Raw genomic sequence first — 21,796 nt, 5'->3', positions numbered from 1 at the left:
AGAACATGGATTCCTAATTAGTACATGATCCTTAGAATTAGTTCGATTATTAGCTTAAATAAGATTCAAAAAAACATAGATTCATAATTAGTATAAGATCACTGCAAGTTAGTTTATTCCTACATAGATTAAAACTTCCTATTTTTATAATTTCCTAATTTATTATTGTAAGCTCAATTAAAGAGGTATTATTGCTATTAATAAAATAATTTAGAATATTTTCCAAACATGAGATCGGAGTTCTCTCTAACGAGATCCAAAGGTGTCAAGCTCCCTTTGACAAGTTTTAACATAATTCACAATAGGTCACTCAAAGAATTGTAATAAGAAGTAGATCGTAGAACTAGATTTTCCAGTGACTCATCTTTGATAAGATCCTGGTCTTGGGAACATAACAGCTAACTTGTAACACTAATGTCAATATTGCAGCTACAATTGCGGAACAGGTCCAAAGTCAATATCTTTTTTTGTCATTTTAAATTTAATAGCTAATCAAACAATTATTTACACTGAACACTTTCGCTTTAAACTACTTTATAAACAACTAATAGATAATATCTAACCGCTAATATTTATTAAAACCAGCTAACAACTATTAAAACGACCAGCATTCCTCCCATTATACAAACAAATGAATGAATACGAATAATAAAATTAGGCTCTTATAAAAATTAACTATCATTTTAGGGAAAAATATAATAAGATCCTTGTGGTTTGCGAAATATAATTAATCCATCATTGTCTTTTGTAAAATAGACTAAAATATCCTTATAGTTTACTTCCGTCATATTATAAGGTCCTTCTGTTTAATTTTTGTATTTTTTCCTGTTAAGTACATTATGAAATAATGAAAATACTATTTTTAAAAATACATGGACGGACTAGTTGTATTTTTTAAATTATAGAGACCGTACTGTAATTTATTTCAAATAATATTTTAGTATTACTCATTTGACTTCTGTATTTGTTGTTGACTTAACGGAAAAGGTATAAAAATTAGACAAAATGACTTAGTAGTGTAACAGAAGCAAAACATAGAAAAAATTGATATATTTTAAAAAAGACTGCCTTGAACTAGTTGTATTTCTAAATCGTAGAGATCACACTGTATTTTTTTCATTATTTTATAACAGTTTTACGAGAAAATCACAAAAAGACTGCCTGTTTAACTATTTTTTTCACTGAAGATGTTAACTGGATTGGAGAGGAAGAAAAAATTAATTACTATTGAAATGGGTTATTCTGTAATTTTGTACATTTATTTTATTTTTAGTTGAATGGGTTCGGTTCTGCAGACTATATCACACAAGTGAGACCAATTTAACGGAGTGGCTTGTTTAACACGTCCTTCCTCTTCCTCTGAAAGGAGAAGATAGATACGTCACAGAGCTCTCTCTCTCTCCCCCTTCTCCCTTTCTCGCCGGCCTTTTGCTGTCAGTCTTCTTTCGGTAAGAACCCTTCCCTGATTATTTCTTCTTTTAACTTTCTCGTTCGATCTAAAGTATTATTTTTGTGTATTAATTGTTATCTTTGCACATTATGATCGGTGTTATTGTTATTGGTATTTCTTTAAATAATATCTTCTGGTTTTTAATCTTCTTTTTTATTTGTTTAAAAGTGAAATTTAATTTGATATGGATGTTTATGGATTTTGATCAGTTGGCTCAATTCATTGTTACTTTAAATTGATGAGATGATGATGGGTCAAGGTTATTATGGTTATGGAGGAGCATCTTCACCTTCCTCTTCAAATTTATCGGCTTTAGCTCCTCCTTTTACTGTTGATCGGTCTGTACCAAAATCGGGGTCTAACCCTCTTGTTGATTTGACTGAACCAACTTATGCTGTTACCTTCAATTCCTCTTTGCATAATTGGGTTGGTGCTCACCCTCCTAGTTCTAGGCTTGATTACTTTTCCATTTCAAACTCTGAATTTGATTCTGTGCCTTCATCAAATGCATATGGATATTCTTCTTCCACTGCCCATGTGCCTCCTTTGAACCCTTGTGTTTCAGTTTCTGCCTCAACTAATCTTCTTGAAGTCAAACCATATTATCCTTCCTATGTTTCTCCTGCAATTGGAAGTGATGGTTCCTTGGGAGTCTCCCACCATTCTGGTTATGATTTATTGTCTACTACTCATGTTGCAACACCCAATGGTTCTTCTAATGATGATTACATCCAAAGTTTGTCTGGTATGGAGCATTTGGCCCAGTGGAGCGGCTTGTGGGAGGGACTTGTGGATTGGCAGCAGAGTGAACAGGTGCAGCTTGAAAGGAGTTTTTCCTCAAATGAGAATTTTATCGATCAAGGTATTCTTGCCTCATTATTTTTGTTATTATTGTGCTCAGAATTTTTTGTTATTATTGTGCTCTGAATTACAATTTTAGCGATTATGACTTCATGCATTTTGAATCTATCTATAATCTTCTTGTGTTTCTTGTGCAATAGGTAGGCAGTTTTATTTATATCGTATCTATGATCTTGTGTTTCATCTGTAATGTTATTATCTTTGTGATGTTCAATTTATTTTATTTAATTACTTTTCATTTATCCTTGTAGGCCTTGGAGTGATAATTATTCTTTACTTGCAATTGCAAATTATTATGAATGCTAGTCTTTTGTCATGTATATATTTTTGCACTTGGCAGAAATTCATGTTTAATTACAGCATTGCTTACCATTTGATCATGTTGCAGCCTAGTTCCCAAAAAATATCATGTGGAGCTTTCTGTAACTTTTTTTTTTCACTCGCAGGCCAATGAATTGTAACAACTTTCAACTTCCTTTTTCTTTTCTTTCTTTTTCATATAACTTCTTAATTTCATTTTGTTGTTTGTGGTTCTTAAGAATACACTGGAATAAAAGTAATCCAAGAGAAATTATGTAGGAGAGTTTGGCTGCTCATGTGGTATATAAACATATGTATTAGTCAAATCTTGTTTGGATATATTTTGGGGCTTCTGGGATGTAGTGAACTTTGTATTTTGGAGAATATCCTTAACATTGCAGCTAAAGGTAATGAGTGAATGTTCCAGAAAGCTCAATGAGACGACAAAAGCATGGTACTTGGTAATACTCTTCTAAGAAAAAATAAATTGGATTGTGTTGTTTGTTTATATTTTACTTTATTTGCTTTTGTTTGATCACTCTTCTTTTGATTTATTCTATTAAATCATGTTTCTATAGTCTATAAATCAGTCCATAATGTATAAAAAACACTTATCCATAATATAAAATACTTTTAGTTTTACATATGTAAGGAAATATATGAAAAATGTCATATATTGGAAATAAACAAGAATAACCATGTTTTCTAATATCCTCTTAGTATATGAAATTAGTTTTTATATAATTCAGGAAGCCATAAATGCACACAACTTAAGGTCTTTTCTTTGACCAACAATTCTCCACAAGGTGAATACTAATGAATTTAAGAAAGGAGGCCTAAAAATGAGGCTTTGTCTCCTGATCAATGGAGTATGTATAAGAATTTGGTTAGTCTATTCACTTTTTTCTACATTTTGAGGTGACTTGGCAACTTAAAATCATCTATTTAGCATGTAAAGGTAAGGTCTTTTTAGCATTTTGGTTTTATAAAGTCTTTGGAAAAATAGAAGTGCACATATGTTTAACAAATTAGAGTAAGTTTGTTGTGGTACATGGTGTTGTTTTTATTTTCAATGTGAGGCTTTCAAGGGGTTCCTTTTGACTGGTACCCAATTGGGTATTATTTGTTTAGTTTTTTTTATATTTATGTTCTTGTATGTAGTTGTCTATTGAGTTATGTAGGAGGATTCCTTGTCATCCATGGTGTATTCTTCTTTCTTTCTTTCTCAACAGTACTATGTTGACTATTCTAATAATATAAAAAATTATTAAAATCCCAGATTTTGCAGCATAATGGTAATGGAAATATCAATATCTGTCTCTGATATATTTTATTTTCTACCCATGGTTCTTTGTGTCTTGGCACAATTTTTCATGTTACAAATTATTAGTAATCCATAGACTGGATTGCGTTATCTAGATTGCAAATAGTGATGCTGCCATTTCTGGTAAACTGCATAAAATTGCACTTGCATCTGCTTGGAGTTGATTAAAGAGTCATTAATAATTAAAAGATGCTAGAATCCTAGTTAACCATGTTTCTGTAACCCATTACTGTACAAACCTTTTTTTTTTATCTACATTGTTGGTATCTTCTGGGAAGTATATTGTGTGTATATATATGTCTAGTTCAGGAGACTTATTTGTCAGTGGGCATTTTCTTTGTATTATTTTTTCAGGGTTATATGCATCTGACAGCATGAGTAAATATGAAGAAGCTTCCCATAGCATTGATACAATTGGCGGGGACAACCATGCTGAAACTGTAGTAATAGAAAAGTTAGATTACAAGCCCTTCCTGGGTGAAAATCCCAAATTCTTACCTACTGAGTATTCTAAAACTTCAAGCTCAACATCTACTTTGCTAGTTCCAGAAAACTGTTCTCAGGCACCAGCCATAAAAGCTGTCAATTCCTGGAACCATCAAATGCCATTCGGTGCTTCATATGAAAAATGCTTCAGAAAGCATGATGCAAGTCCAAGTGATTTTGCAACAATCGTAAACTCTTCTTCCCCTGCTGTTGTCATTAGACCACCAGATACAAGTTCACCTAGAAATATGAACCCCGGAAATGATGAAGATGATAAAGATTTTGCTAGCAAAGATTCCTCTGTTGTAAAGGAGCCTCATCCATTTATGAGCTCCAAAGGGTATGTTTACTTTGATGCCAGCCAAGTCAGCTTCCATCTTCAACAAAATGATCAGGTTGCTGCTGAATTTTCCTCGGCAAAAAATGAAGAGCAATCAAGTAGTGGGGATGCTTCTGCAGATGCTTTGAATAATTTTGCAAAGGGAAAACCTGGAATTCAAGCTCCTCATAGAAGTCTAGATGGTTTCAATTTGGTAGTTGATAAAAATGAAGCCATCAATTCTGTAAAAAATCATTCTGAGAATTTAGATAATTACACCCCTGCTGTGGACTCTCCTTGCTGGAAGGGGGCTCCAGTTTCTCAATTTTCTCAGTTTGAAGTTTCTGAGGCCGTCACTCCACAGAATATGAAAAAGCTAGAAGCTTGTAGTGGCTCAAATCTTCAAAGCCATCAAATTTTCACTTTTAGTGCCAATGATGCTGTAAAGAGCTTCCCTGAAAAAACAAGCAAAAACTCAGTACACCATGATGCTTGGAGTTTAGGAAATCATTCAACTTCTTCTCTAAGAAGGCCTTTGGTTGCTAATGTGTTTCCTAGAGAAGAAATTGTTGATGCTGCGAAATCAGGACCCCAATATACAAACTCTAGTTGTTTCGAAGGGGTTCAAATTTCTGATGATGCTGTGTCTAACAAATCAACTGATAATTCTGATCACAAACCTCATAAAAACGAGCAACAAAGTTGTGAAGGTGCCAAATGGACATCTGGAAAAAATTGTGCACCAGGTTTTGGCGCTAACATCAAATCAACTGATAATTCTGATCATAGACCTCACCAAAATGAGGAACACAGTTGTGAAGATGCCAAATGGACATCTGGAAAAAATTGTGCACCAGGGTTTGGCATTGACATTGAGATGGAAATGAATGACAACCCTGATGATTGTTCATCTCATGTTCCATTTGATGCCATAGAGCATGTGTTACATTCCCCACCTTTTGCAGATGATGTTCCTACTAAGCTCTCTAAATCACATGGAGAAGAATCAACACGGACGATGAATGTCAGAACATTGCTTGATACGATGCAGAATCTGTCAGAATTACTTCTATTTCATTTTTCACATGATGCTTGTGAATTGAATGAAGATGATTATGGGGTCCTTAAAGGTGTGATCAGTAATCTTGATTTGTGTATGCTGAAGAATGTGGAGACAATGACTTCACTACAAGAGTCAGTTATTCCTCAGAAAGCCAGTTCTCAACTTCATGGAAAGTCAGCTAAGCTTCAGAAGGTATGTCATTTCTCTATTGAAACCCATCTTATTAGTGTTAGAACTCACTGCCACAACATTCTTTGTTGGTAAATAGGGGAGAAGCTCTATTTTGTAAGAGGAGGAAATTGAAGGCTTAGTGATTGGCTCATTTATTTTATCAAATATGTAATAATAATAAGAAAAGGAGAGAGCTAGATAACAGAACAATTGCATAACATAACATTAGAAGTTTGACCTCCTTTAGAGTCATTTTAAAACTAGTTCCTTATGAAAGTGCCTATTTCAGTACATCTTGTTTTTGCTATTTTCTCCTTTTTAAGCCACCAAACGAGATACGCTTCTGCTCATTTAAATATATACTGGGAATATATTTATTAAACAAGAAAAAAGTATAAAATTGATGATTAATACACAAGCTTACTTGACAGCAGAATATTTTGAAACAAGATTGAAGCCTCTGATGTGTAAGATTCATTGAACGTGATAATAACTTTTACATAATCTATTGGCTTATTTATTTTTTCACATATGTAGTAATAATGAGAGAGTGTGCTAGATGACAAAACAGTTGCATAACATTAACATTAGAAGTATGAGCCTCCTTTATATAGCCATTTTAAAACTAGTTCCTTATCGAAGTGCCTATTTTAGTACCACTTGTTTTTGCTATTCACTCCTTTTTAAGCCACAAAGCTAGATATGCTTATGCTTCTTTTCTTTTTTTTTTTTTTTTTTTTTTTTTTTTCTTGTTTCTTTTTTTAAAAAAAAAAGAAACAAGAAAAAAAAAAAAAAAAAAAAAAACACATTCTGGGATTATATCTGTTAAACAAGAAAAAAGCATAAAATTGATGATTAATACACAAGCTAACTTGACCGCAGAATGGTTTGAAACAAGATGGCAGCCTCTGAAGTGTAAGATTCATTGAATGTGATAAAAACTTTTACATTATCTTTGGTTGATGATGTGAGTTGTGTCCACAAATTGTGATAATGGCAAGATCATTAAATGATCCTGTTCCATATTTTTTTTATTCTTTTTTTCACACTGAATGATATTGTCCATTTTTTAGGCATTCTCCCTGAAATGATCATATTCTCTCATAAACCTTGCTTGAGATTATCCAAATATTTTATCTCTAAGATTAATGATGAATTGGTCAGGATATGAATGCGTCTTTGATTGATCCTCCTAATTCTGAAGCCCAGTTCAAGCGTCAGCATGTCCAGGACAATGAGCTAAATACAGTTCCTGATAAGAATGATGAGAAATTGCCCAATTTTGGTTCTTTAAGGGCTGCTGCGGACATATCAATAGATGATAACATGACCCAGGTATTCTTTTTGCTTTTATTTTAAGACAAATCAGTCTTGGAATTACTTTTTCCATATAGAAGACGCAAAAAAAAATGAGGCTCTTCACTGTGAGTTGAGATTTGCAGGCTATAAGGAAGGCCCTCAAGGAGAGTTTTCATGTTGAGGAAGAAACAGATCCACAAGTTATTTTGTACAAGAATCTGTGGCTTGAGGCAGAAGCTTTACTGTGTTCTGCTGGCTGTATGGCTCGCTATCAACGAATGAAGAGTGAGATGGAAAAATGTGACTCACAAAAAGTTACTGGTAAGGCTTTATCTGAAGGTCCTCGCTGTTTTTGTTCATTCAAAAAGTGTTGGGCCAAATTTCTTTCATTTTTTTTTTTTTTTTTTTTAAAAAAATTGTTCTGGTTCTCCAGGTTTACAAGAATATACTGCATTTATGGAGAAATTATCAAGGTCTAAGGTTTCAACTGAACCAGGCATGAATAAGATGCTGGCATCTGATACTAAGGGTAGCCCTCAAACAGGTACTTCCATCCCGGAGTCATCTATCAAAAGCATGACCAAACATGAAGATGAAGTTGCTGCCCGATATCATATCTTAAAATGCCAAGCTGAGAGCTCTAATACTTTAAATACTTCAGGCGTGGACAAAACTATTGATTTTACATTGTTGCCTAGTTCCAAAATTTCTTTGAATCTGAACAACATCGACAAATTAGCTTGTGAAGAGAAAGATAGCCAAAAGCCTGACTTATCCATCCAGGATTCCCCCAAGTTAAGTACCAGCCAGGTAGATGATTTTGAAGATTCTGTTATGGCAAGATTCCAGATCCTCAAAAGCCGGGTTGAAAACGTGAATTCCGTGGATAAAGAAGAGCATCAGAGAGCAACTAATGATCTTGGATATGCAGGTTTGCGAAGGCATTGGCCAATGTGTGAACATGAATCAGAGGACAGAATTCTGAATGTAAATATGGAATCCGTGTCAGAAAATCATGCTGGTTACTCTACCGAAGACAAATTGACTGTCAAGGAATTCCGTCTATTTGTGAAGGATGATCCAATGAACAATAGGCCAGGGGATCAGTTTCATGATGGCTCTTCAGATTGGGAGCATGTATTGTTCGAGGAGCTTGCAGTGCAGAACTGTTGAACCCTGAATTACATCCTTGACACTCCTCAAATGGTTGATGATGGTATCTTTACTGTTACTAAATAACATGTATATATTGTTTGACTGGACATCCATTTTTTACTTGCTTTGAGAGTGTTGAACATGTAAAAAGCTTCCTACATATATATGGTTAAATATGTAAATATATATGTTCCAAATGTGGACAAAAGGGCTTAGGCTCGGTCTCTTTCTTCACTCTTTTCTTTCTTCAAATTTGGGGTCTGGTTGGTAAAATTAGCTATTTTGATAACAGTTAGTTATTTTAATAGCGTTTAGCTGTTTTAGGTAGCGCTAGTAATCTTTAGTGTTTTGAACTAATCAAAACACTATTTCTCTAAATTATTGTGTTCGGTAACTTGATATATAGAGTAACTGTCAGAGGTCTATGGAGTGTTTTGTCAGAGGTCTATGGAGTGCTTTCTAAAATGTTATTTGACCATTCACTCTTTTTACTAAATTTTTTTACAACTTTATCCTTAATTAATATAAAATTCTTGTCTTTTATTATCTTTATGAGTGGCTTACTTATAGTTGATAGTAAAAGAAAAAAAAAATTGTTTATATATTTGTATTTAAACTCATACAAATATTAAAAATTAAAAATGTTGATCCCCTAAAATATTAAAAATTTCTCATTTTATTTATAAAATAGTGAACTTTTCAATATTTGCTCCCTTAAATTTTTGAAAATTTTGAAAATTTAGATATGGTGAGATCATTTTTTTATAATGAATTTAATTGAAAATTCTATGTGAATATTTCAATATCATTTTTTGTCATTTTAAATTTATTGTCAACTAAACAGCTATTTTTTATTAACACTTTCTCTTTCAACCACTATTTAAACAGCTAATAGTAAACCATTACTAAAACAGCTAATATTGCTAAACAGACCCTTAGTAGCTATTAGCTGTTTTAATAGCGTTTAACTCTTATCTGTATAGTAACTTTTCATTTTAGTAACTTTTCCTAAAATGTTAAAAGTTAAACATTATATAGATTAACTTTTATAAGTAGTTGTTAGTTCTCTTAGTAGCTTTTATCTGTTACTGTTTTAGTAGCTTTTCATAAAATGCTAAAAATTAAATATTATATGGGTTAACTTTTTATAAAACGTTATTTCAATTTTTAAAGTTATTTCAAATGTTATGCTACCGAACACTATAAAAAATAACATTTAACGTTAAAAACTGAACACTATAAAAAATAACATTTAGCGTTAAAAACCATTTAATAAGCAAGTTGAACACAGTCTTCGAGTGCCGATTTCCGATTTCTATAGATAGAATATTGTACTTCAGCTGTAGAGATGTTTATTGCTTTTTTTTTTTTTTTTTCCTCTTTTCCAATAACAATCTCTGCGGTCACTCTTTAAAGTGATTGTTTAACCCTTTAATTATCCATAAAGGTTAATTCAAAAAAAAGCTTAATATCCTTTTCCGCTCTTAATAAATTTATTATAACAATGAACAAATTATTTAATTAAAAAAATAATATATATATAAATGAATAGATCATTCTCTATTGTGATGGTAACTAGTACTTCTTCAGGGTGATTGTGAGTAGCAGTTATTTTTGGAAAAATTACGATTTTTTCTCTATGTAATTATAAAAATAATTAATGTACCCTCATTTTCAGAAATATACCGCCTTTTTCCTTGTATGTTTCCTCCATTAAACTACTATGCTCTTCCATCCAAGTTTCTGCACTTTTTCCATTAAGTTGACATAAAGTGAAATAAATCAGTATAATTTTGGCCATGTATTAGACTTAACCAACAGTTTCCCTAGTCGAAGGCTTCTCTCAATATATGTAAGATGAACTTTTTAATTGTAGATTTAAAACGAAGGATTTTTTTTTTTGTTTTAAGTCTTATTAAAAATAAATATTTAATTACTTTAATTCAATAGTCCACAATAAAGCAAAGTAGTATGTTTAGTAATTAATTTATGATAATTTGGCCAAAATAAAATTCATGTTTTAGACAATTTATCTGCACATAAATTTCTCAATGAGACAACTTCACTTGGCAACCATTTATAATTCATTCCTTCTATTTAATATATATATATATATATATATATTAGGATTTCAATGATCAAATTCAAATACATATAGTCCAGAAAGGACAAAATCCCTTCCCCAGAAGGCCAAATATAGAACAATCTACTGACGAGTATGGAGATGAGTAATTCAATACTATTATCTTTTAAGTGAAGTCAAAGTTTTGATCCTTATGGATGGATGAAATACTCTGTAAGCAAAATTTGATCATACCCAATGGATTGAGATACTTGTGATTAATACCAAAAAATATAGAACAAACTTACTTTAATTAAAATAGCACAAAGTTGGTTAATCTTATAAGAAATGCTAATAAAAAATTAAAAAATGAACTTAAAAAAATTGATAGATATTCAAAGTAGTTAGCTAGAAAAACTCTTTAAATAATTTATACGTTATCTAATTATCCGTTATAACCCGATCTAACCAGAGCGACCTACCCAACCCAATTCAACCCGGCAGATTTGAAGATATAATAGGTTGGATTGGACGGATCATCTTTATAATTTACGAGTTGAGTTAGGTTACAAATTCATTAGATAAACCCATAGACCCAACCCAATCCATAAATAAATTATGAATTATTTAGTTGATTTGATTTGATTTGCAATTTTTGAATATAAATACTAAATTATTTACATATTTAGTACATGTTACCTTTACTTTTGGAGTATATTGTAGTTTAAATTAAACACGTTATATAAATATGTTACTAAGTATTTTTAATTTTACTAGTCTTTTTTATTAGGAAATTTAATTTTTCAATATTGATTATGATTATGATGATGATAATGAACATGTTAAGAAATTTAATTTTAATATTGTCATTGAAATATATTTGTAGTTTGTGAAAATTATTGTATAATTAAGATTTTAAGTATATTTAATTTTTTTACTAATTTTCTTGAAGAGTTGTATTTTATTTAAAAATAATTTTATTATTATCATTTATTTGATTCACGGGTTTACGTTGAACTCATATCTAATCCAATTCGTTTATAACCCGCGGATTCACTCATTTAATGGGTTTAGTTGGGTCAAAAAATTCATTGACCCGTACATATGGGTCATGTACTTTAAATCACTCAATTTAATCTAACCCGACCCACTTACAGTCCTACCAAAAGGATGGCTATCCCTACTATATACCTCCACAGTTTTATTTAGTCCCATAAGATGAGTCGATTAGCAAGGCACCACCATCCTTACTATTGATATAACAACAGTCAAACGAAAATTAATTAAGAAAAAAAATGGTATTAATTGTATCCACTTGGTTTTTATTATAAATTGCATATCAATTTATAAATACTAATCTTTAACCACTTTGCTTGAATTTTGTCACAATTAAGTCAACTAAGATGGATGATTTTTTGTCTGTTTTTGGAGTAAATGCTGTTGGTGGAATATTATATTATATTATAATTGAAACGGTAAACAAATCCATTTTCTTCTGAAACCGACTCCTTTTGTCTTTTCTTTCCCTTTCTGAATACACCTATATGTGCATAATGTTCAACTACATCCACTCACAACCAAATTATATGCTAAAATATTATATAAGAAAATGACGTGTCCAACGACATTCCAGCCCACTGCCTGCCTGCCTTCTCACAAGCCACTAAAATAAGTTGTTCTAATAATTATTAATTGTTTCGGTAATATTTACCCGTTTGAATATCTAATAGATATTTTAATAGTATTTCATAAGATCTTAAAAAACATCTAAAAGTTAATTCAAACGCTAGATTACCAAATCTTATAACAAATAGAAATACTAAAATCTACCTAAAAATCTATTGTGGAACACAACTTAAATCCGATTCAAACCCAATTGATAAAAATTGATTATTTTATTACTAAGTGAAATTTAGTTATGAACTATAAAAATATACATATTTAATTATTGGTTGGATATTTGAACAACTTTGAAAATGTTAAGTGAAATTAATAATTAATTGGTTAGTTCAATGATAAACGAATAATCAAATTAAATTAATTCAACTTATTATTAATTTGAAAGAGTTAAAAATTACTATTAACGAAATGCTTATCTTACCTTTCAAAAAAAAAAAAAAAGCTTATCCTAACTAAGGCTATATACTTAGTGAACCGTAATAGAATATAATATAATTAAAGAAATCTCTAAATATATAGCCTAAATTGCTTAAGATATTCGAATGGTAGCATGTAGATATCAATAATTTATTACACATCCTCCCTTATAAATAGATACAGTCATGCACAAAAAGTTTGATATATCAAAGTGGATAGAAGTGTGAGTGAAAATGGATAGGCTAACGAAAGCTCAACTATGTACAATCACACTTCTTATTTTGTTTTGTCAATTTGGTGTTAGAAATTGTCAACTTCAAGTTGGGTATTATAGCAGTTCATGTAGTGTTGCTGAGTTCATTGTCAAAGATGCTGTTAGGGATGGTTTTTCTAAGGATAAAGGAGTGCCTGCTGCTCTTCTAAGAATGCACTTTCATGATTGCTTTGTTAGAGTAAGTGGCAAAGAAGATGTCTCTTTTCTTTTTAACTTTTCTGTTACTGTATTTCTTTTCTTTTTCTTGAATGGTATAAGAAAATTTGAAAAAAGAAAGAAGTAAACGCTTATTAATATTCTTTACTATGATTCTGCTAGCTATAAACGAGTAGAGCTATCAATAAGATATTCGAGGCTCAGCTTAGAAAAAGTTCATTCTAATCATTTATAAGTTGAACAAGCCGAGCTTAAATTCAAGTTCAATCCCATAATTTATTTTTTTGTTGCCTTTTTAACTATGAATTATATATAAGCCTAGCTCGAGCTCAACAACCTCACTATTATCTCATGATGATTTGTTGATTTTTTTTTATTTATATTTTTTGATTTGCATATAATTAGTAATTGATAACCTAATCGAAACAAGATCAGAAAAATGCAAACTGAAGTTTTTAGACAGCAAACCAAATTGATATGGGCATTTCAATTGAATGGATTTGAATCAAATCAGTCAATTCGATTGGCTTTAGTCAATGTTTGCCATGTCAGTTCGGTTTCAAACCCAAATAATGAATTTCTATGAAATTGACTCAAGCCAAACATCAACTTTGGTTCAAAATCGATTAACCTGACAAACCGAACCTCCCTTGAATACTCATTTCAGTTCGGTTTTCAGTTCGATTTGGTCTGTGGTTTTGCACAACCTATTAGTATCACATTCCCATTTGAAAATAAAAATATTCAAATTACTTGGATATGTAGTGATTTCACATTTTTAAAACTTCAAATGAAAATCAAAAATTAAAATTATTCTTATTCATAATGAAACAAATATTCCATTGCCATTGTTAAAGTTGGACTTACATTTACTAAATTACTATGCATGTAGGGTTGTGATGGATCAGTTCTTATAGACTCCAGTTCATCAAACACAGCAGAGAAAGACAATCCAGCAAATAATCCAAGTCTGAGAGGATTTGAAGTTATTGATAATGCAAAGTCTAGACTTGAAGCCGTCTGTAAAGGAATTGTTTCCTGTGCTGATATACTTGCATTTGCAGCTAGAGATAGCATTGAACTCGTAAGTCTTTGTGCGACCTTCCAATATGCCTCCAGTATTGTTCTATTCTCGCACTTCATTAAAACGTTTCCTTTTTTCTTTTTAAATATCTTTCACCAAAAATATATATTTTTTTTTATTCTTTTTAAAGCAGTGATTGGCTGTCAGCTTTTCCCATAAATATTTATTCACGTTCTATATATTTGTTCATCAACTTTTTCATTTTTATATTCATATTTTGTAACTACATTTAGTACTATCTTAAAGGCTTATTAAGGAAAATTTAGTGTAACCGACAATTTGTTTGCTGAGGCAGTACGCCGCCTCAAAACCAATGAGGGTAAGGTGTTAGTGTTGATTCCTGGAAAGCACACTTGTAAAAAATATTTACACTCTACTTCGGGATTACACTTCTTGGGAATGAGAGCAATGTTTGGTTTTGATTGAAAAATAAAAATGGATATCATTAATTCGGAAATTTAATTTGGTTGAGTTTGAAAATTGTGAATTTTGATTATTTTGATTTTGTCTTTTTATTGAAAAATAAAAAACCAAACTAGGTCGAAATCGAAATATTTTGTTGTGATTATCCCAATGGTTTGAGCTCAATTAAAATCCAACAATTTTTAGCTAAATTACAAAAGCAGAAATTTTAAATTGAACTAAACCGTACGTTCACTGGTTTTCTTCACAAAAAAATTTGATTAATTCAGTTTTTACTATTTCCAATCCAAACCAAATCCAACCAACTAATGCTATCATACCGAAGTATTTTTCATTATTTTTCGCTTTTTTAATTATTTAATACCACTTGTGACCTTTTAATAATTAGTATATTATTGTTTATCAGAGTGGAGGTCTTGGCTATGACGTTCCTGCAGGAAGAAGAGATGGCAGAATTTCTTTATCCTCAGACGTATCAACAAACTTACCTGCTCCAACATTTAATGTCAATCAGTTGACTCAATTATTTGCTAATAAGGGTTTCTCACAAGCAGAAATGGTTACACTTTCTGGTGCATATACTCTTTTCATTTTCAATCAACTTGCTAAGGTTCCATATAGTGAACGAATAATGCTTAATTTGCCTCCGAACTTAATTGCGATATATAATTTGCTTAAAATTAAGCTTTTAGATCAGTTTTAATAGGAACTATCAACTACAAAATCAATTTGGTTCATTTTTTTTATTGGAATAACTGTAGTAATCATGTGAATAAGTGAAAATGTTTATATGTTTGAACCAGGATTTGACTTGTCTATACTTAAGTCAATAGATTCACTTACGAACCAATAAATAATAATTTCCTTTTTGTTGAAACTAGAGTATTCTGACCATTTACTGGGAAAAGAAATGACGAAAGAACTAATTTTTAAAATTCTCTATTTTGATTACTTTAGTTCGTAGGTGAATCCATTGACTAAGAGAAAATCAAGTCACTATTTTTGTAATTCTCTTGGTTAAATAAGGGGCAAATTGGTCTTTTGATTGAAACATCTTTTAAAAATTGACCCAAATGCTCATTTTAGCTAAATTATAAATGGGGAATAAGTAATTGAGCTAATAATAATGTACTATTGTCTACAGGAGGACATACGATTGGTCGATCACACTGCACTTCCTTCAGTAACAGATTATACAATTTCAACCAAACGAGTAGTAGTGATCCAAGTTTAGATGGCATGTACGCAGCCAAGTTGAAGCAGCAATGCCCGCAGAGCAGCACCGACAATGGCTTGGTAGTACCGATGAATCCTTCAAGTCCAGGCACAATAGATGCAGGATATTACATCGATATCTTAGCAAATAGAGGTTTGTTCATTTCGGACCAGACTCTTTTGACAAACCCAGCAACAGCAACCCAAGTGAGTCAAAATGCTCGGAATCCTTTGCTTTGGCAGACCAAATTTGCTGCAGCCATGGTCAAGATGGGCGGGCTTGATGTTTTGACTGGTAATGCTGGAGAGATAAGAGCAAATTGTAGGGTGATTAATTAACTAGCTAAGTTAATTGAACATCAGGTGAATTGATTAAGTATCTCTCCTCTCTCTATACCAATCCTAATTGCTTTTATGTAGAAACGTAAAATAATTGAAAAGACTGGACGCATGTAAGTTTAACTGTGATCTTAATGCAGTGAAATATATATGGAATCGATCGTCGGGGTGGAAGTGATTGATTGATGAAGATATTTTGGAGTTGAGAGCTAACCTTCAAGTGACTTTCTTTTTTTTTTTTTTTTGGGGTTTTCCCTCGAGTATCTCCATACGATGTTTGGGTATGTGACTACTAATATGGTTTTGGAGTTGGTAGATACTCCTTCCTATAAGTGTTTTTCCACGTATCTAATCTCCGATATTGTGTATCTGGTAGATTCAAACGTGTTTTACTATTTAAACCACTATTATGAATATTAATTCTACGATTAAAACTTATAAGTAGAGGTATGTGAACTTGCGGGTATGCGAATTTACGAAACATAACTTAAAATTAAATTGACTAATTTCAGTTTGGTTCGGTCAGTTAAATCAAAAGAAGTTCAATTATCGATTATTTGGTTTGAACCAAATTTATAATTTGGTTCAAGTCAAATTTCATAGAAATCCATCATTTGGACGTAAAATTAAACTATAATGGCAAAACTGATCAAAATTGACTGAACTGTATGATTCGATTCGTTTCAAAAGGCAATTTTGATTCGATTTGATCTATTAAAAAAAAACTTCAAGTTTTATCTTTTGATATCAGTTCGGTTTAAACCAAACCTACTATTTACTCACCCCTACTTACAAGTGCAAGTCTAAAAGATTAATGCTAAAGAAATTTGATTGTAAGGAAAGGGCCACATCCGGCCTTTGTCATTGAACATGAATTTATGCAAGAATTACAGCATAATTAAAAAATAACTACAGTTGATAAATATGTATGAAAAGGCTCAAATGGATGAAAAGGATCGATTATTCCAATAGTTAAAATGGATCAATTCTTTCTCTATATAAATTTTACTTTTCTTTTGTCTTTGTTATTTGGGTTTTAAAGTGTAATCTTGATTTGCTGTTATTGTTTTAAGGTTGAAAAGTTCTTATGGGCAGAAACCAGTAGAGAGAAACAGGAGACATGAAATCTCAAGAGATAATCAATTAGTCTACATCTAAGTATTTCTAAGAATTTCTGTAATTTGACACTCCCCTTGCTGAGTACATCATCATCACCTCTCTAAACTGCCATCAACTGTATTAGGCTCTGTAGATTGGTTCTCAAGCTGTTCCTCTCTCCTTTTAGTGATAATAGTGAGTTTGGAATTAGTACTAAGAAGTGCAAATACCGGTTTTGTGAAATGAAGTAAGAAAAAACAGAAGTGATATTTTCTGAAAAACTGCATTGCAATAGAATTATCAAGTTTGACAGAAACAACCAATAATTTAGCCACCTGATGATATGTGACCCAATCTGACTACATTAATTAAATGTTCCAAGAACTCATTAACATAAAACAAGATTAAAAGATAAAAACCATGGAGCCACCAGAACCAAGTTAATTAGTAAGCTCCATTATAGCACTAACAATGTCTCCATTGTGTGTCCTGAGAGCCTTAACTGCCTTGCTCCTTGACACTCCTGCTTGTGTCATAACTAGTTCAATGTCTCGAGGCTCAACTCCAGTCTCATCAACTTCTTCCTCTTCTTCGTCTGCCTGTGAAGCAGCAGCTGCACCAGAAATATCAGACTTTGGAAGCACAGATGCCATGTCTGGCATCCTAAACTGTTGGGCAGCCTGTGTCTGCAGCTGGGAGCTCAAGTCCTCAATCTTAGCTTCTCCAAAAATTACATATGTCTCAGAGTTTGGGCTCTTAAAAACATCTGGTTTTGAGATGAAAAATAGTATCTGATAGGCCAAGAAAATTTGGTAAATTGAGACGTATTATAGAGACAGATGAACAACATGAAAACAACATCAGACAAAAGCTTACATTTTTGGTTCTCTTGATAGTAACCCTGCTAACACCAGTAACAGGTTTCATCCCCAGCTTCAACATTGCCTTGCGACTCTTCTTTTCACTTCTGCTTTGCTTTGAACTTCCATTTGCCCCTGTATCTTACTTTTCAGTAAATAATTTGAACAGAAAAGGACTCTCCAAACAAAAATGACATGCATGAAATGTAAACTGAAGTACAGAAACACATGATGTGACCAAACTCAGAAACACATTTAAAACTAGCCACAAATCAACAGCATGTGTTGCAACAGATAGACATAACACTAAGAAAGCCGCGCGGAAAGTATATGATGAGACATGCATCAAAATATTATTTGCTCATATATATATATATATATATATATATATATATATATAAAGAAACTATTCAAACGAAATATAGAAGAAACAGAAAACAAATTTCGCCAATTAGCAAAACCATTGCCAAAAAAGTTCCATGTAGTAACAAAACAAGTGAAATTATGACAAGACCAGATATAAAATAGCATAAACCAAGTTAAAGGTCGTGAAATCAGATGCAAGAACAAGAATGAGCTCCTGCCATAACTGATAAAAAGGACAAAATATGTGTTTAAAGGCAGCATTAGCTAATAAAATGGTGATACAGTCCTGTCTTTGAAAATGAATATTGAGATGATAACATCCTGACAAAAATTCTTTTGGTACGCATACCTCCAATCATATGGAAATCCAATTCGTACTAAGAGCTTGTTTACATCAATGAATTCCATACAATTTTATGATATTTATTTACAAATCCACATTTTCATGTTTGGTACGAATAAACATTAATATAAAATTCTAGAACTCTAATTCAATGTATTGTAGTTGGTACTTGCTTTTACAAAATTCTATTAAAATTGATAGAATTAGTACACAAACTCTAGTTTTAAAAGGTAAAATCTACTAAAGATAACAAATTTTAAGTGCAAGCTAGTAAAATTAACTATTTTGAACATGGACGAATTCCATAATAAATACAAATATAGAACTTTACAAGTGCATTTTTGTTTTTAAATTATTGCCTATGGATTTATTCCAAATCCAATGCAACACTTTTCAAATATTTCGTAAAATCATCCAATTATAATAAAAACCGTTATAGAAAAAACATCTCCAAGCGTGTTGAACTTGTAGTGGAAAATCATAACTCTAACAAGAATGGATACAAAACCCATTAAACTGAAGTGCAAGAGAAAACCAATATTCACAATAAACGATTTTCCAAAACAAGAGACACAGAGGGGAAAAAATAAGCAAGCTTTATCATAACAATCAATAGAAAAAAAAAAAAGGAAAATCAAATCACCCAAAAAAGGGAAAAGAAAAAACCTGGAGTCCCATCTTCCTTCTCCTCATCATCGTCGTCGTCCTCATCGTCATCGTCCTCGTCGTCTTCCTTTTCATCCTCCTTCAAATCCTCCACTACAGGCTCATCTTCGTGCTAAAGACAGACAATAAAATAAATCATTCACTGCTTATGGAAACATAGAAATTGAAGAATGTAAAGAAGAGAACAATAAAGACCTGAGGCTTCTCCTCATTAGTGGAAGAGATCTTCTCGACTTCTTCAGGCTTGGCGGCCGGAATCTCAGCCTCAACAACGGGACCTGGCGACATGACTGCCTTTGTTAGGGATAATGATAAATCGCAAGTAAGAGGGTTGTTTTTTAGGGATAAAGTCTTGTTTTTGAAGCTTTCTTACGTTGGCTTGGCTTTGTTGTAGGGGTTTCAAAAGGTAAGGGTTTCTCCTAACTGGGCCTTATTTTCCCATTGTAAGCCCACTTCTAGTGTCTGCTATTTTTATGTTTGAAATTTTGGATTATGAACATCGATTGCTTACATTATTTTATCTTTATATTTCACAATAATAACTAGTCTTTTTTTATGCCATGTATTTACATGTTGTTATTGCTCGTCATTTACTCGTTTATACTAGTTTATTTTTGTTATAATATTAAATATTCATTATAATATTTTTCTTATATTGTCTAAATTTTATACTATTGTTAGAATATGATTTATATCGAGAATAAGGTTAATATACTGACAACATATTAATTGTTATAAAATATTAATTTAAGTCTCAATTATATTTATATGTCTACTTAAAAAATTATTTTAAAAAAATACATCCAATCAAATTGTCAAAAAAACACATAGAAATAAAAAACTTAAAAACCTCATTATTTATAATTATTAAATTTTATTAAATTCTTCTAAGAATATTTTTTAGATATCTTTAATAATTTTAACAAACCTATTATTATCTACTCCTACAACCGTATATCTCTATAAAACTCCAAATTGGAGAGCTTCTCTTGTTTAGATAACAAGCTCTTTTTCTCTCTAGTTTAGATCACAAGCTCTCTTTCAGATCATCTTCTTTATTCTTCTCTTTTCTTTCTTTATTCCTTTTCATCGTTTTCTCTTCCTTTTTAAAATGGCGGAAGGAGGTCTGGCTGAGGATGTGTTGGAACAAGTGTATGCTCGCTTGAATTTGGAAGAGGCCCAAGGTAGAGTGGTGGTGCATGGTGGATCGCAGCGGAATACTCCGAATGAACCTACTATAGAGTGGAAGTGTTGTGTCGTTGGTAGATTGTTGGTAGACAAACCACTCCATTTTCCATCTTTTCAGTAAACCATGGCTAGCATTTGGAGGCCAGTGAAGGGTTTGATAATTAAGGAACTTGGGAATGGTGCTTTCTTATTTCAATTCTTTCATGATATAAATAAGGAAAGAGTGTTAAAAGGAGGGCCTTGGACATTCTCAAATAACCTTCTCTTATTAAAGCAATTACACTACAAAAAAAACACCACATTGCGACCGATTTTTGCGACGGAATTAAATCGGTCGCAATTTTGCCACCGATTTGCGACGTATAGGCAAACAATCGCAGATTTTAGCACTGAAAATTTTCGCGAGTTTGGTTTTCAGTTTGCGACCCATGTACTATGGATTTGCGATCGATTTTGCGACTAAGTGTTTTTCTGTCGCAAAATTGCGCGCGTCAAAAATAGGAATAAGTTCTGAGACCGATTGGCGACAAAATTGCGACCGATTTTTTGCGACCGACATATTGAGTCACAAATCGGTCGTAATTTTATCGCGTAGTAAAACGACGTCGGATAATTAAAAATTGCGACCGATTGGTCGGTCGCAAACTTTAGAGCTTTAAACGCGACGCCCTCTCCTTTTTCTTTCTTCTTCTTTCTTGCTTCTCCTTCTCCTCTCCTCTCCTCCGTCCGCAGTGCCGCTCCAGCCCCTCCTGATAGTGCTCCAGCCCGCCTGACGCCGCCACTGCCGCTCCATTGCAGATCCGGTCACTCCTCAACGCCGTTTGCCAACGTTTGGACATTATTTGAGGTAAGACCAATTTGCATTTTATTTTTTTTGAATTTTTTTTTCTTTTGCGATTTATGTGTTTTTTGCAATTTATTATTATTGTTACTGTTATTATTATTATTATTATTGTTAATGTTGTTGTTGTTATTATTATTATTATTATTGTATTCAAATGTTACTGTTAGTATTATTATTATTATTATTATTATTATTATTATTATTATTATTATTATTGTTGTTATTATTTGAAAAATAATATTGTTATTGTTGTTGTTGTTATTATTATTATTATTATTGTTATTAAAATTGGTACTATTATTATTATTATTATTATTATTATTATTATTATTGTTGTTGTTGTTAATGTTATA

The 21,796-nt window shown here is 31.8% G+C and overlaps 3 protein-coding genes across 4 annotated transcripts; 2 read left to right on the top strand and 1 right to left on the bottom strand.

Moving 5' to 3' along the window:
• The first annotated feature begins 1,295 nt into the window (after positions 1–1,295).
• Positions 1,296–8,662, top strand: LOC105640811 (uncharacterized). Its single transcript, XM_089721658.1, has 6 exons — positions 1,296–1,448; positions 1,660–2,312; positions 4,290–5,995; positions 7,139–7,309; positions 7,417–7,594; positions 7,707–8,662. The coding sequence occupies exons 2-6, from the start codon at positions 1,694–1,696 to the stop codon at positions 8,444–8,446; spliced, it is 3,414 nt and encodes a 1,137-aa protein (XP_089577784.1). The 5' UTR covers positions 1,296–1,448; positions 1,660–1,693; the 3' UTR covers positions 8,447–8,662.
• Positions 8,663–12,768: 4,106 nt separating this feature from the next.
• Positions 12,769–16,439, top strand: LOC105640809 (peroxidase 5). 2 transcript variants are annotated; one of them, XM_012225202.4, is made up of 5 exons: positions 12,769–13,039; positions 13,910–14,101; positions 14,931–15,096; positions 15,669–16,102; positions 16,219–16,439. In XM_012225202.4, exons 1-4 carry the CDS (start codon positions 12,821–12,823, stop codon positions 16,076–16,078), a joined length of 987 nt encoding a protein of 328 aa, XP_012080592.1. In that variant the 5' UTR covers positions 12,769–12,820; the 3' UTR covers positions 16,079–16,102; positions 16,219–16,439. The 2 variants fall into 2 exon arrangements, with proteins under 2 accessions (XP_012080592.1, XP_012080591.1); XM_012225201.4 differs by having other exon boundaries at positions 12,770–13,039; positions 15,669–16,235.
• Positions 16,440–17,424: 985 nt separating this feature from the next.
• Positions 17,425–19,777, bottom strand: NACA2 (nascent polypeptide-associated complex subunit alpha-like protein 2). Its single transcript, XM_012225200.4, has 4 exons — positions 19,607–19,777; positions 19,412–19,523; positions 18,053–18,171; positions 17,425–17,967 (listed from the first exon to the last, which is right to left on the bottom strand). Exons 1-4 carry the CDS (start codon positions 19,697–19,699, stop codon positions 17,617–17,619), a joined length of 675 nt encoding a protein of 224 aa, XP_012080590.1. The 5' UTR covers positions 19,700–19,777; the 3' UTR covers positions 17,425–17,616.
• Between the last annotated feature and the right edge of the window lie 2,019 nt (positions 19,778–21,796).

Source organism: Jatropha curcas, chromosome 5, assembly GCF_041381405.1.
Source record: "Jatropha curcas cultivar XTBG-Jc1 chromosome 5, XTBG_Jcur_1.0, whole genome shotgun sequence".
Lineage (NCBI taxonomy): Eukaryota > Viridiplantae > Streptophyta > Magnoliopsida > Malpighiales > Euphorbiaceae > Jatropha > Jatropha curcas.
The sequence above is the reverse complement of the archived record's forward strand: the minus strand, read 5'-3'. Positions and strand labels throughout refer to the sequence as shown.

What these genes read in the sequence shown, in the direction of transcription:
- LOC105640811 (XM_089721658.1), top strand. Translation starts at nt 1,694, where the DNA reads ATGATGATGGGTCAAGGTTATTATGGTTATGGAGGAGCATCTTCACCT. An exon ending in TGAGAATTTTATCGATCAAG is followed by an intron (nt 2,313 to 4,289) that starts GTATTCTTGCCT and finishes TTATTTTTTCAG; the next exon opens with GGTTATATGCATCTGACAGC. An exon ending in TGACTCACAAAAAGTTACTG is followed by an intron (nt 7,595 to 7,706) that starts GTAAGGCTTTAT and finishes CTGGTTCTCCAG; the next exon opens with GTTTACAAGAATATACTGCA.
- LOC105640809 (XM_012225202.4), top strand. Translation starts at nt 12,821, where the DNA reads ATGGATAGGCTAACGAAAGCTCAACTATGTACAATCACACTTCTTATT. An exon ending in TTCATGATTGCTTTGTTAGA is followed by an intron (nt 13,040 to 13,909) that starts GTAAGTGGCAAA and finishes CTATGCATGTAG; the next exon opens with GGTTGTGATGGATCAGTTCT. An exon ending in CTAGAGATAGCATTGAACTC is followed by an intron (nt 14,102 to 14,930) that starts GTAAGTCTTTGT and finishes ATTGTTTATCAG; the next exon opens with AGTGGAGGTCTTGGCTATGA.
- NACA2 (XM_012225200.4), bottom strand. Translation starts at nt 19,699, where the DNA reads ATGTCGCCAGGTCCCGTTGTTGAGGCTGAGATTCCGGCCGCCAAGCCT. An exon ending in CTAATGAGGAGAAGCCTCAG is followed by an intron (nt 19,524 to 19,606) that starts GTCTTTATTGTT and finishes GTCTGTCTTTAG; the next exon opens with CACGAAGATGAGCCTGTAGT. An exon ending in CTATCAAGAGAACCAAAAAT is followed by an intron (nt 17,968 to 18,052) that starts GTAAGCTTTTGT and finishes TTGGCCTATCAG; the next exon opens with ATACTATTTTTCATCTCAAA.